The sequence below is a fragment of the Pelophylax lessonae genome, assembly GCF_965119305.1.
Source record: "Pelophylax lessonae genome assembly, chromosome: 8".
Lineage (NCBI taxonomy): Eukaryota > Metazoa > Chordata > Amphibia > Anura > Ranidae > Pelophylax > Pelophylax lessonae.
Window position 1 is genome coordinate 109,668,112 of NC_138775.1, and position 14,440 is coordinate 109,682,551.

A 14,440-nucleotide genomic window follows, 5' to 3' on the forward strand; every position below is an offset into this window, starting at 1 on the left:
TGCTGAGATCACCAATGAGGTATTTATAAATTGCTATCATGTCCCCTCTCAGGCGTCTCTTCTTCAGAGAGAATAAATCAAGCGTTTGCAGACGCTCTTCATAATTAAGGTCCTCCAATCCCCTAATTAGTTTAGTTGCCCTTTTCTGGACTCTCTCCAGCTCCAACACATCCCTCCTGAGGACTGGCGATCAGAACTGGACAGAATACTCTAGATGTGGTCGGACCAGAGTTTTATAATGTGGTAGGATTATAGTTTTATCTCTGGAATAAAGCCCTTTCTTTATGCATGCTAATATTCTGCTGGCTTTGGCAGCTGCCGCGTGATATTGCATGCTATTGCTTAGTCTATCCTCTACCAAGACTCCCAGATCATTCTCCATGTTTGATTCCCCCAAAGGTTTCCCCCCTAAAGTGTATTGTGCTTTTATGTTGAGGTGGAAGGATAGTAGAAATGTTTATATGATGTTGAGGTCAAAGAAGACGAGGTCCCATTCAAAAGCCAACATGCGTCCAGGATTATAATCTTTACATGGGGGGGGGGGGGGGTGGATTTTAATGACCAAATACTTCAGCCCTACTTAGCAACAAGGAAGTCCCATTTCTGGTACAAGAAAGTCGCAATTTATTTATTTCAATTGGCCATTTATAATGCATATGTTATCTACATCAAATCCACGGAAAGCCCCACCCCCTTCCTAAAATGAATCGAACAAATTGTCACATCCCTCATCTATAAACAAGGACCCCCGCCCCCAGAAAACCTTTGCTCTGATGCTGTTAGCTGACTTCATGAGCGCCACTTCCCAGACCACATTCCACCATCTGAAGCAGGCCAAAGACGCAAAAAAAGATGCCGCGTATGCAGCAAAAGGGGATTTCGTAAAGATACCAGCTACTATTGTCCAGACTTTCCCTCCCAACCTGGCCTGTGCATTGGAGAATGCTTCTGACGTTATCATACATACATAAAATACTAGCCCATATTTTAATAATTTCCCCGTTTTCATCTGTGCTGACCATTTTCCATGTTTCCTCAAATAACCATGCCATTGTCTTCCACGTAAACTGACCCTAGCCTGTTTTTTCACTTTGCCTCTTCCTACTGTTTGCACTGCTTCCCCGTAAACTGACCCTGGCCTGTTTTATCAACTACGCTTCTGCTTACCAATTGGACTACTTTCCTGTGAACTGACCCTGGCCTGTTTTATCAACTATGCTTATCCTACCATTTGGATTGCTTCCCTGTGAACTGAACCTGGCCTGTTTTATCAACTATGCTTCTGCCTGCCGCTTGGACTGCTTGCACGTAAACCGACCCTGGCCTCTTTTATCGACTATGCTTCTGCCTACTGCTTGAACTGATATGTTGCCCTGCTACTGTATTACACAGCGGTCTCACATATGTGAGGGGCTCCAGAGTTGTTTTTCCAGATAGAGAAAACACATTTTTTGGTTCTCTCCGGCTTTTATAATTTCCAGATTAGGGTCTGGAGTCCGGAGGCTTCAAAGAGATTTGGGTGGGAGAAGCCTCTACCCCTGTCCCCAGGTCTTACCTGACCGAGGCCCTCAGCCTGCTGCTGACTTACTACCATCATGCCTCTGCCTGCCGCATGAAATTAGCTATAGTTGTAGCAAGAGGCAGTATGTATATGAAGGGCTGGAGAGCGGTACAATGAGCGTCTGCAGGTAACAGTGAACCAGGACCAATATTATGGCTGTGTTGACCATGTCTCTGCCTGGACAATTCCTTTGGACAAATGCTGTGGCTGTGCTGACAATATCCCAGTATTGACTATAGACTATATTCCAGCCTGCTGCCTGGAAAATTGCTATTGTAGTCACTAAACATGTCCATGCCTGCTGCCTGGACCAATGCTCTCCTCTGTGGACAACTGCACTACTAAAACCACAGGTAATACTTTTTTTTTTACACTTTCCTTAATAGAATGTATTTTGTAGTGTAAGTCTTGGTATGTACATGCTATGTGTTAGAAATATGAGGGGCCTTCAAAAATGATAGGTTTTCAGGGAATTAGATGTGTATTTTATGTTCCCAAAATGCCTGACAGTGCTACTTGAATGTTGGGCCTCTGTATGTGCCAGGCTGTGTAAAAGTCTCAAACTTGTGGTATTGCCATAATAAGGAGGAGTAGTAGAATGGATTTTGGTGTGCAATTTTTGCTATGTACATGCTTTGTGTTAGAAATATTGTATAAATTGACAACTTTGTGTAAAAAAAAAAATGCGTTTTCATTTTCTTTCCACATTTTCCCAAAGCTTGTGGAAAAAAATGACATGTTCAAAAGACTCATTATGCCTCAAAGATTATACATTGGGGTGTTTGCTTTCCAAAATGGGGTCATTTTATGGGGGTTCCATTGTCCTGGTGCTCCAGGGCCTTCAAAAGTGTGATAGGTTGTCAGGAAATGGTATGTGTAATTTATTCTCCTAGAATGCCTGACGGTGCTACTTGGATATTGGGTCTTTGTATGTGGCTAGGCTGTGTAAAAGTTTCACACATGTGGTATCGCCATGCTCAGGAGGAATAGCAGAATGTATTTTGGGGTCCAATTTTTGCTATGTACATGCTATGTGTTAGAAATATTGCATAAATGGACAACTTTGTGTACAAAAAAAAAAATGCGTTTTCATTTTCTTTCCACAATTTCCAAAAACGTTTGGAAAAAATGACATGTTCAAAAGACTCATTATGCCTCAAAAATTATACGTTGGGGTGTTTGCTTTCCAAAATGGGGTCATTTTATGGGGGTTTCTATTGTCCTGGTGCTCCAGGGCCCTCAAAAGTGCGATAGGTTGTCGGAAATAATATGTGTAATTTATGGTTCTAGAATGCTTGAAGGTGCTACTTGGATGTTAGGCCTCTGTATGTGGCTAGGCTGTGAAAAAGTCTCACACATGTGGTATCGCCATACAGTAGTAGTAGTAGTACAGTAGTAGTTGCAAGTATACATGTGCGGTGTGAGAGAAATGGTAATACGACAATTTGTAAAAAAAAAAAAAAATCTTCATTTTGCAAAGAATTGTGGGAAAAAATGACACCTTAAAAAAAACTCACTGTGCCTCTTATTAAATGCATTGGAATGTCTACTTTCCAAAAAGGGGTAATGGGGGGGGGGGGTATTTGTACCTTCCTGGCTTGTTAGTGTCTCAAGAAATAAGATAGGCCTTCAGTACATCAGGTGTGATCAATTTTCAATGATTAGCACCATAGCTTGTGGACTCTATAACTTTCACAAAGACCAAATAATATACACCTAGTTGGGTTATTTTTACCAAAGATAAGTAGCAGTATAATTTTTAGCCACAATTTGTGAAGAAAAATGACTAAATTTGCAAAATTTCATGACAGAAACAAAGAAAAATTTGTTTTTTCACAATATTTTCAGTCTTTATTTATAGCACAAAAAAAAAAAAAAAAAACTAGTAGTGATTAAATACCACCAAAAGAAAGCTTTATTTGTGTGAACAAAAAGGACACCATTTTTTTTATGGGTACAGTGTTGCATGACTGAGTAATTGTCATTCAAAGTGTGAGAGCACTGAAAGCTGAAAATCGGTCTGGGCAGGAAGGGGGTGAAAGTGCCCGGTATTGAAGTGGTTAAAGTGGGATTGGCACTGAAACTCCACTTCATTGTGCTGCAACCGTATCCATTAACCGCAGTATGGCCACAATAATTTCTTCTTGCCTATTAAATTCACATACTAAAATACAGTTTAAGATCTCTTTCAAGCATTTTTGTCTAAACCTTTCATGCAGCTTACCTTTTTTGCTGACTGTATTAGGTTCCTAATAAAAGCCTTGATGGTCGGGGCTTTCTCCTTAGGAGGGTGGGTGTACACTAGCACCTGACTGAGTCCTCTGTAGAAGCCATTCTCTGGCCAGCCTAGATCCAGTGGAGGGACCTCTGTGTCAGACAGAGTGGGCCAATACTGTAGAGACTCCTCTTTCTCCTTGTCCTGCTTTGTTGACCGTGGTTTAGATTTATTTGTACTCTCGGTTTCATATTTCTTAAAGTCACTTTTCAGGCCTGTCAGCTCCTTGGTGGAAAGGAAATCAGTGAGCTTCTTTTCCTTTATATACTGTCTATAAGACTGGACTCCATTGTTGACCAGAACCTCCAAGGCCTTCCTTTGGTTCTCACTATAGTAGAATTCGGGCATATTCTCTGTAATCTTCTCATTAACATGATCTTCTCTCAGGCACATACACTGTGAGTCAGCCATGGTGCTATGACTTGTCTGACTGCTTACTGTAACTTACATGATTTGGACAAGTAGGCGGGTGCTCACCTTGAGCTATCCCCTCACCTGGTAGCCTAGCCTCTTCCAGCTCCTATTTCACAAGCCAAATAGAACACGTAGCTGCACTGATATCCTGCTACGACGCTGCTAGTAATTCAGAGGGACCTACTGATCAGCATTTGCTCAGTGCTGAACTATTTCTGTAATCACTGCTGAACTATTTTTGAAGGCATCTACATTACTATTTACAGCCAATGTTTGAGATTCATATATTAAAAACAGAAGCCAAAAAAATTAGTTATTGCTTGAAAAAATGTAACCCGTTAATGCAGTAGAAATGAAATCAGGGCTTTGGGTGTGCAATCTTGTATACGGTAATGTTGCATTCACATCTGCAGAATTCTATGTGCACGAAAACACACAGAAACATGTATTTCTGTGCATGTTATCGGAATGTGTGAAAAACGAGTGAGAAATGCATGTCGTGCTAGCAGTGCAATTAATACTTAACCGCCACCCAAAATGTGGTAAGCAGATGTGCACATTTCTAGCAACAAAACAGCATGCTACAAACATATGGTAAAAAAAAAAATGTAAAGCTCAACGTACCAAAAAAGGCACAGGAGCTTATTTGGCATATTTTTGGCATGTGGGGCATCCCATGCAAAGTATTGTGCTGCTAAATGCATGACGTTCAAAAATGCATGAAAAACGCTCACAAGTGTTCAGGCTACACTGGGTGTAAATGGGGACTAAGCTTTGGTTCAGACTAATACTGTTGCATAATCATGCATTTTGCAGCATGTTTTTGTAGCATGTTTTTACACGTGTTTTTGATGCATTTTCATGCTTCATACTTTTTTTTGTAGGTGAAGGACAAAAATGCACTAAACGCACATGTACATGCGTTTTACATGTGCTTTTCATGTATTCCCATTGAAGTTTATGAGGCCAAATATGCAGAATACTGCACCAAATGAAGCCCCTGCACCTTTTCAAAAATCAAACTGCCTCATGTTGCATTGATGTGAACAGGCACCATAGAAAATAATGTAATTTCCATTGTTGAACATGGCGGCGCAGCAGCAGCAGCAAGCGCATGAGAAATCACACTAGTGTGAACAGGATGCTAGGCTTCTTTCACATTTTCAGTAAGCTTATAGAGTGGATCTTTATTTTGCAGTATCCAATGCCTGTCACATGACTTCACTCCCTTTTCTTTCTGAGTGAAGCAAGTGGGAATGGTTGCTGAAAGCTAGTGACATCACTTCCAGGGAGGGACACTGTTCCTGTGTAGCCAGTGGGTGTATACAGGATGGGGGTCGCTCATCAATGAGGATGCATTGTACATCCTAATTCATGAGAAAATAAAGAAATAAAAAGACCCATTCACACAGGACACAGGGGGGTGGGAGGTGCAGTGCACATTTACAGTATAGCTGTGCAAGGCTTTGAATCATGACTACCATTAGAGAAAAGAGCTAGATGCATGGGGAATTGTCAGTGTGGCTGGAAGTGCTCTGGGGTATCAGCTCACAGTCTACAATTAACATTATACATTACTGCTACATATTTCTGCCTTGTAGTTTGAGTAATTCATGACAAGCGGAGAAAAACGCATGACAAGCAGAGAACTCCCCACAATCCAACATTGTAGTGTTATTGCAACGCATTACAAGCAGAGAACAACGCACGACAAGCGGAGAACTCCACACGATCCAACATTGTAGTGTGAGTGTAATGCATGACAAGCAGAGCACACCACATGATCCAACATTGTAGTGTGAGTATAACGCATGACAAGCAGGCAGAGAACTCCCCATGATCCAACATTGCAGTGTTATTGCAACGCATTACAAGCAGAGAACTCGCTATGATCCAACATGGTAGTGCAACGCATTACAAGCAGAGAACAGCACACGAAAAGCAGAGAACTCCAAATGATCCAACATTGTAGTGTTATTGCAACGCATGAAAAGCAGAGAACAATGCATGACAAGAAGAGAACTCCACATAATCAAACATTGTAGTGTTATTGCATTGCAGGGTAAGCAGAGAACTCCTCATTAATCATCACTGTAGTGTTATTGCAATGCATGACAAGCAGAGGACTTCACATAGGTCAACATTCTAGTGTGAGTGCAATGCATGACAAGCAGAGAACTACCCATGATCCAACATTTTAGTGTGAGTGCAATGCATGACAAGCAGAGAACTCCACATGATCCAACATTGTTGTGTTGTTGCAACGCTTGACAAGTATAGAACAGCGCATGACAAGCAGAGACCTCCACATATTCCAACATTGTAGTCTGAGTGCAACGCATGACAAGCAGAGAACTCTACATGATCCAATATTGTAGTGTTATTCCAACGCATGGCAAGCAGTAAACAAGGCATGACAAGCAAAGAACTTCTCATGATCCAAGATTTTAGTGTGAGTGCAACGCATAACAAGCAGACAACTACACATAATCCAACATTGTAGTGTTAGTGCAAAACATTACAAATTTAGCACCCTCCTAGGTAGGTGCTAGTGAGAGAGTATAGTTTTGAGTTCTATCTGCCTACCAGAGGAGCTGCATTTGAATCTATGTTGCTCTCTGCCTACCAGAGAGCAGGATCTGCAAGGGAGGTCTGCTCATTATGCTCAGTATGCAATGTATTCAGTCTGAAGAGTATATCACGCTGGTCCAATAGGGAGGCATATTGGACAGTGAGAGGAAACCTGGCGAATGGGTGCATTGGCTTTTGATACAGTCCTGATGATTGGCAGAGGGCAGGTCAGCATTCAGGGATACTGTATAAAAGTCAGAAGCACATGTGCTGTGGGGTCTTTGGCTGGAGAGCTGAGTCACGTAGGGAGGGGCGGCTGCCACCTCCTCTGTAGAGGTGTCATGTGGCCGCAGGAGGTCGTCCTGGGGACCAGAAGAGGGGTTGAGAAGAGATGAACCCAAGGGTCCAGGGAAGCTGACTAAGAGAGGAGACACTGGAGACCCTGGGACTAAAGTATCATGAGTACAGGGACTCATGTCAAGGGGCCTGACCTGAGGGGGGCCGCCCCTGCTTGTAGGACAGTCAGTGGACAATCAAAAGGGAGGAGACCCTAACGCCCCACCTGGGAGAGGAGACAGACAAAAGCTTCCCAGGTTCCATAGATGTCAACACCTAATACCGAAGAAGGTGGCCCTGGAATATGGGAATGACTACCCCTACGCTCTTCGGGAGATTATGGAGGAGATCGAGGCCAAGAGAGAGGGATGGTGTGATGAGACGGTCTGGGATTTCCTTTACAATCCCAAGCCATATCGCAATTGGAAGAGGCCTGAGTTGTGGGACACTTTCTTATCTGTGAAGGCTAATTGTAACCTAGGGCGGTCCATTCATATTGATCGGGTGGAAGTTCATCGCCCAAATGGAACAGGCCAGGCTTGGGCTGTTCAAGTTCAGGACTCTGCGGAGAAGACTGTTCGGATACCTCATCCTGATTACTACTGTTGAGGAAGAAGAGTTCCCACCCTGCTGGAGAGTCGTGTTACAGGGCTGGGTAGCCTGGATGTTCATTGAAAAGGGGCTAGAGAGCCCGAAAAAAAGTTCCCCAGAATAAAAAAGTTGTTGTTAGGGCTGGAAGTCCTATTTCCAAAATCCCCTTTCCCTACTATCCTTGCAAGAAGAATTGAGGATCAGCAGAACAACTATCATTGTGCAGTTTCTCATGTGGAGGAGGTTCGACCCTCTAACTGATGTAGCACCCTTCTAAGTAGGTGCTAGGAAAACACGTTTGTTGGCTCTGTTCTGGCTCTGAGCCAGATCTGTTAGTTTAGCCTGTCCCATGTTTCCGGGTGTGATTTATTGGGTCTAAGGGAGTCTCCCCACTGTATCCAATAAGGAGGCTTGTTGGACAGTGGAGGAAACCTAACCAATAGTGCACCAGGGTTTATGGCTATCCCAGTGGGTGGGCATTGCTGCAATGCATCCTGGGATTGGTAATAAATTTTGGGGGAGCATGTGACAGGGCGTCTTTTGGCAGGAGCAAAGTCCCAGGAGGAGGTGGATGACTGTCACTCCTGCTGATGTGAGGAAGGTGGTTCAGGCAGTCGGCCTATTGAACGAGGTGTGGAACTGGGCTGCAGAGGATCCAGTGTGCTGACCAGTGGAGCTGTTGGGCAGAAGACTTTAGGAAAAAAACAGTATCGTGAGTACTAAGGGCTCAAGGGTCTGCCTAGGAAAGGAGACCACTCCAGAGAAGTCAGGGGATCAAGGAGCCAGCTCACACAGATTGTTACAGGAAAGGAGGTGCCAAGTAGTTAACCCTGAAGATTAGGGACAAAGAGGGTGCCAGGGAGGGCCCTGAAGTTGTTCAGCAGTACAGTCTACCTCAGAGTACAGCTTCCCTCAGGATACAGTTTAGCTCAGGAAGCTTCATCACTTCATTCGCAGCCAAGGGCAAAGTGAAGCAGCAGCCTAGCCATAACTAGCTATATTCAGCTTTACTTAGCGTCATACAGTGTTAATCAGCGCTATTCCACTCTATTCAAGTTGTCCCAGCCGATTGTGCATAGTTCATTAAGTTGGAGTATCCCACTCATTCCCTTCTCCAATCAAAGTTCCAAATAAAGCCTAAAAACCAAAGATACTGGACTGCTTCTTGTCTGAAGTAAAACACTAGGAAAAATGCCAGACTGTTCTGTTGTTGCTAATGGTAACCCAGGGGAACCCACACACAGCATCTCCCATGGTAGTAGTGCTACACCCACAAAGACTTCCTGTTCAGAGAACTTTAGTAGGCACTTAGTTTGTGCCCCAGTTGCTACAAGGGAAAAAAAAAACCCTTATCCACGGGATACTCAGTCAAGATATTTTGGGCCAACGGGCCAGGATGGTTGGTGTTACGGAAGAAGAGGACGCTTTACAAAGATACTTTGTTCAAAGGACACTTTGTAAAGATCCTGTTAGGCCAGTGGGCCGGTTGGAAAAACGTTGTGTGAGTTGCTACCTTGGGAGAAGAAGGTAGAGGCACGTTGTCTCTTCAGAGAAGGGGATGCTAGAATGGAGGGCCCCTTGAAGAGATTTGCAAAACCCAAACGTTGGACAAGTTTGCTCAGGCTCCAGCAAAATAGCTTGTCGCAGAAGAGAAAGGGTTGCCTCTGTGTTACAGAAGGAATGGACACTGTGAACACCAGTTGGGTGGACTTCACATTTCTTCATTCTGAAATTGTGTGTCTGACTATAATAGGAAAGAGAGTCAGTGCCCTGGTGTTTGAGAGGGACTGTGCCTATTATTTAGTCAACAGTGTGATTATTATCATTATTATTATTATTAAGGATTTCTATAGCGCCAGCAGTTTACGCAGCACTTTACAATATTAGAGGGAGACAGTACATATAAAATACAATAAAATACAAGAGGATTAAGAGGGCCCTGCTCAGAAGAGCTTACAATCTAATGATTCTTGGTAGAGATCAATGGTGAAGTGTTAGACAGTTAGCTTGGCAGGATTTGTTGTTGTCTATTATATGTGTACAGCAGTCAAGCATGCCCTTAGGGGGCCTCGAGTGAAGAAGATCTCTACAAGAATGTCATTACTAGAGATGATTTTAGTGAGAAGGTCACCTCTGAGGAGAAGACAGTTTCACTGTAAATAGGTAACAATGTACAATCTGTGTTTAACTTTCCTTTGCAGGTTTGCCAAGAACTTCTGGATTTGGATAGGCCCTCCACTGCTCAATGTAAATTTCTATACAATGTAAATATTGTATTTAGTTAGCCAGATAGAGTAATGTTTACCTGTCAAGCAGATTTTTGTTTGGTGGGGGATGCATTGGTCTAAATGTACCTTGTGTATGTTGTGGAAGATTAGCTCACAGGGGTCACCTTTTCCAGGAAAGTAGGGCCAGCATGCAGGTAATTTCTTTAAAGTCTGGTGGGTTGCCAGCTTTATTTAGCAGAGGTTTGCAAATATGCAAAAACAACAGAACAGTAAAATAAATACTTGCCGTCCGGCCAGTGGCGGCTGGTGTGTTGCTGGTGCGCCGCCCCCCCATCCATGCGTCTGGCCCCCTAATCTGCATGCAGGGTGCCGGACGCATGGAGTGCAATGTTTTTTTTTTTCAATCACCTGATTAGAGCCAGAGGCTCTAATAGGGCGATGGAAAGGGTGGACCCGGGGCGCAGAGCAGTGCGTCCCGAGCCCACCAATTGTGTGACAATAGCGAATGAAAATTCGCTAATGTCACACCGATTCTCCTACTCCTCCTCCAATCAGGAAGCCGGTCTAATATCGGCTTCCTGATTGGCCGCATGGCAAACCCAATGCCATTGGCCGAGCCGAGGAGAAGGCGGGAGCGGGAGGAGGACTCGAGAAGACGCGCTGCCGGAAGCCGCCCGCCGAAGCCGGAGTGAGAAGAAGCCGCCCGCCAGGAGTCCGGGACCTGCTCCAGGTAAGTGAACTGGTCTCGGGGGTGGCACACTGCATTGAAAGGGGCACGCACGCTGAACTCTGCATTGATTGGGGACAATGCTGTGGCGCTCTGCAATGATTGGGGACAATGCTGTGGCACTCTGCAATGATTGGGGACAATGCTGTGGCGCTCTGCAATGATTGGGGACAATGCTGTGGCGCTCTGCAATGATTGAGGACAATGCTGTGGCGCTCTGCAATGATTGGGGACAATGCTGTGGCGCTCTGCAATGATTGGGGACAATGCTGTGGCGCTCTGCAATGATTGGGGACAATGCTGTGGCGCTCTGCATTGATTGGGGCAATGCTGTGGCGCTCTGCAATGATTGGGGACAATGCTGTGGCGCTCTGCATTGATTGGGGACAATGCTGTGGCGCTCTGCATTGATTGGGGACAATGCTGTGGCGCTCTGCATTGATTGGGGACAATGCTGTGGCGCTCTGCAATGATTGGGGACAATGCTGTGGCGCTCTGCAATGATTGGGGACAATGCTGTGGTGCTCTGCAATGATTGGGGACAATGCTGTTGCGCTCTGCAATGAATGGGGACAATGCTGTGGCGCTCTGCAATGATTGGGGACAATGCTGTGGCGCTCTGCATTGATTGGGGACAATGCTGTGACGCTCTGCAATGATTGGGGACAATGCGGTGGCACTCTGCAATGATTGGGGACAATGCTGTGGCGCTCTGCAATGATTGGGGACAATGCTGTGGTGCTCTGCAATGATTGGGGACAATGCTGTGGCGCTCTGCACAGTGTTCATTGCATTGAAGGGGGCACAGCACAGTGTTTATTGCATTGAAGGGGGCACAGCACAGTGTTCATTGCATTGAAGGGGGCACGCACGCTGAACTCTGCATTGAAGGGGGCACAGCACAGTGTTCATTGCATTGAAGGGGGCACGGCACAGTGTTCATTGCATTGAAGGGGGCACACACGCTGGTCACTACATTGAAGGGGGCATGTACGCTGGTCACTACATTGAAGGGGGCATGTATGCTGGTCTCTGCATTGAAAGGGGGCATGTACACTAGTCTCTGCATTGAAAGGGGGCATATACCATCTCCTGTACCATGACCTGTGACATGCCTGTACCATGACCTGTGCCATGCGTATACCATATCTGTGCCATGCGTATACCATGACCTGTGCCATGACCTGTGCCATGCCCTTACCATGACCTGTGCCATGCCCTTACCATGACCTGTGCCATGCCTATACCATCTCCTGTACCATGACCTGTGCCATGCCTGTACCATCGCCTGTGCCATGCCTATACCATCACCTGTGCCGTGCCTGTACCATCACCTGTGCCATGCCTATACCATCACCTGTGCCATGCCCGTACCATGACCTCAAAGTCACGCTATTTTTTACCGCGTTTTTTGGCTTGAAGCAATACCTATTACATTTTTCTTTTTGCGCCCCCCCCCCCCAAAAAATTTGGAGCACCAGCCGCCACTGCGTCCAGCGCTAAACTAAACATCAGTTTTTCTCACTATACAGTGTGGGGCTGGTCCCCATTACCCACAAAAACACATGGTAAAGCAAATCTTTTCTTTTAAAGTCCAAACAGAGCTCATCTCTCAGATTCCCTTCTGAGTCTCAGGCCTTCCTCTTCCTGTTCATTTAAAGTCCAACTGAGCATGGACCCACAATCTCTGGACTGGAACCTAGCCTGTCACTGAGGCTGGAAAAACCCGGGCCGAAATCCGGTTCAGTCTCTCACTACAGAACGTATGCGAGGTGAAATATACCGATTATCTACTACCTCACCTTGCATACCGTCACATATCCTCCCCCTATGCTCAAGCGCTGGCGATTGAGCAATTAACCCAAGCATACAGTGCATGCGGGAGAGGGCATCCGCATTGTTTTGGAGCTTGCCCGGCATATGCTCTACTAAAAATTTAAATGGCTGTAGAGCCAGGAACCATCTTGTCATGGGGCCATTTTTCTCCCTGTTTTCACACATCCACTTAAGGGGAGCATGGTCAGTGACCAACTTAAACGACCTCCCAAACAAGTAATACTTCAGGGAGTCCAAAGCCCACTTAATAGCAAGACACTCCTTCTCAACAATAGCATCATTTTTTTCATGCTTGTTCAGTTTTTGGCTCAGGTATTCAATCGGTTGCTCCTCACCACCTCTGTTCTGGGATAGTACAGCACTTAAGCCCACCTCGGAGGCGTCAGTCTGTACCACAAACTCCTTTGTGAAGTCCGGAGTCACCAGCATCGGTAGTATACAAAGGGCCTGCTTTAAATTCTGAAACGCCTCCTCCGCTTCAGGATACCATTTGACCATGACCGGCCCTCTACCCTTCGTTATTTCCGTCAGAGGGGCGGCAATGGTGGCAAAGCTAGGTATAAACCGCCGGTAATACCCCGTAATGCCTAGGAAGGACTTGTTTCTTGTTTTACCGGTTGGGGCTGTGACGGTGGCGGGTCTCAGACCCCTGGCCTTCTCACTGACCAAAGACCAAGCAATCTCACACCCTGCCGTCACTTGCGTAAAAATGCCACTCTCAGCTGCACCCAGCACACAGATTGTCCAGCTTGCGGGACCACAATCTAGATGCCAGCAGACTGAGAGCGATCGTCACCGGGCTAATCAAACAATTAACCCTTTCTCTGCCACCACCTCTACATTATAATGAGCCCAGAGGATGCTCATAATTTTAGAAATGCCAATTATGACTTTAGAATAATCATCTGTAACACACACTGTCACCTCACAGGAATGTTCAGTTGTTTTGTCCTAAACAGTAGCGCTCTTTCAGGAGACAGGTTCTTTGGGTCAGTTTGCGTTTAAGAGCTTAGAGACAAAATTAACACTTTTCAAAATAAGGTTTAATTATAAAAAAGGTTAAAATTGGTGCAAATAAAAATATTTACAGAAAAATGGGTTACAAAGAAATAGAGACACAATACAGCAATGTAGAAGAATAGATAAGAATTAGAAATGAAAATACTTGCATCCAAAAGTCCTGGGTGTTTCAGAGTTCAGAAGCTGAACATGTGATCAGTCCTTCTCTTAAGCGATGTTATTGCTTGGATGGTAGAATGAGAACTGCCTAAACCATCTGCTTCTGTCCTTTTTCTCTGAGACTGCAGGGGGTGTCACCAAAGATCCTTGACCAATAAACACAGTGGCCCTGGGCAGCCCTAGGCTCAGACCCTGGCAAAGAACCTCCAGCTTAGACAGATTAATAACAGAACTCATATCTTGAAATATGTAACGGTTACATGCTTGAAACTGATATTTTATTGTACGGTATTTCATCTATTTTCCACAGACCCTAAACATGGGTTAATTCGGAATAACCTCTGACCTGTAAGGCATCTGATCGCTAGCTTGTCTTCCCTAGGAACGAATGTGATCAAGTTTGATCTTAATTCGATCGGTATTTTATCTGGCATCCCATTATCTACTTTTTGTCAATGTGTCATGTTCGGGTAAAAAGTTATGACTTTGTGGGTAACTATGGACATTTTCCTAATGACCTTTTGCTGTGGAATACCACACAGCCTGTAATGGACATCTGCTCTCAGATAAGGCTTGCCAGGATGTGTTTTGAGATAAGATCTGCTTGTTTATGACCCCATGCTGTGTTTTTGGAGACACAATTCCTGCTTGAATCTGCAAAGGTGGGGGCTACTTTAGCTCCTGGGAGAGAGAGAGGGGGGAAGGAAATGACAGATTTTAAA

General features: G+C 44.9%; 1 protein-coding gene across 1 annotated transcript in view; it reads right to left on the minus strand.

The window, feature by feature from the left end:
- Nucleotides 1–4,267, minus strand: part of FAM83F (family with sequence similarity 83 member F) — a 239,017-nt gene extending 234,750 nt beyond the window's left edge. Inside the window, exon 1 of the mRNA XM_082265924.1 lies at nt 3,786–4,267. Coding sequence (XP_082122050.1) covers nt 3,786–4,247 — 462 coding nt within the window. The 5' untranslated portion in view covers nt 4,248–4,267. The remainder of the gene's footprint in view (nt 1–3,785) is intronic.
- Between the last annotated feature and the right edge of the window lie 10,173 nt (nt 4,268–14,440).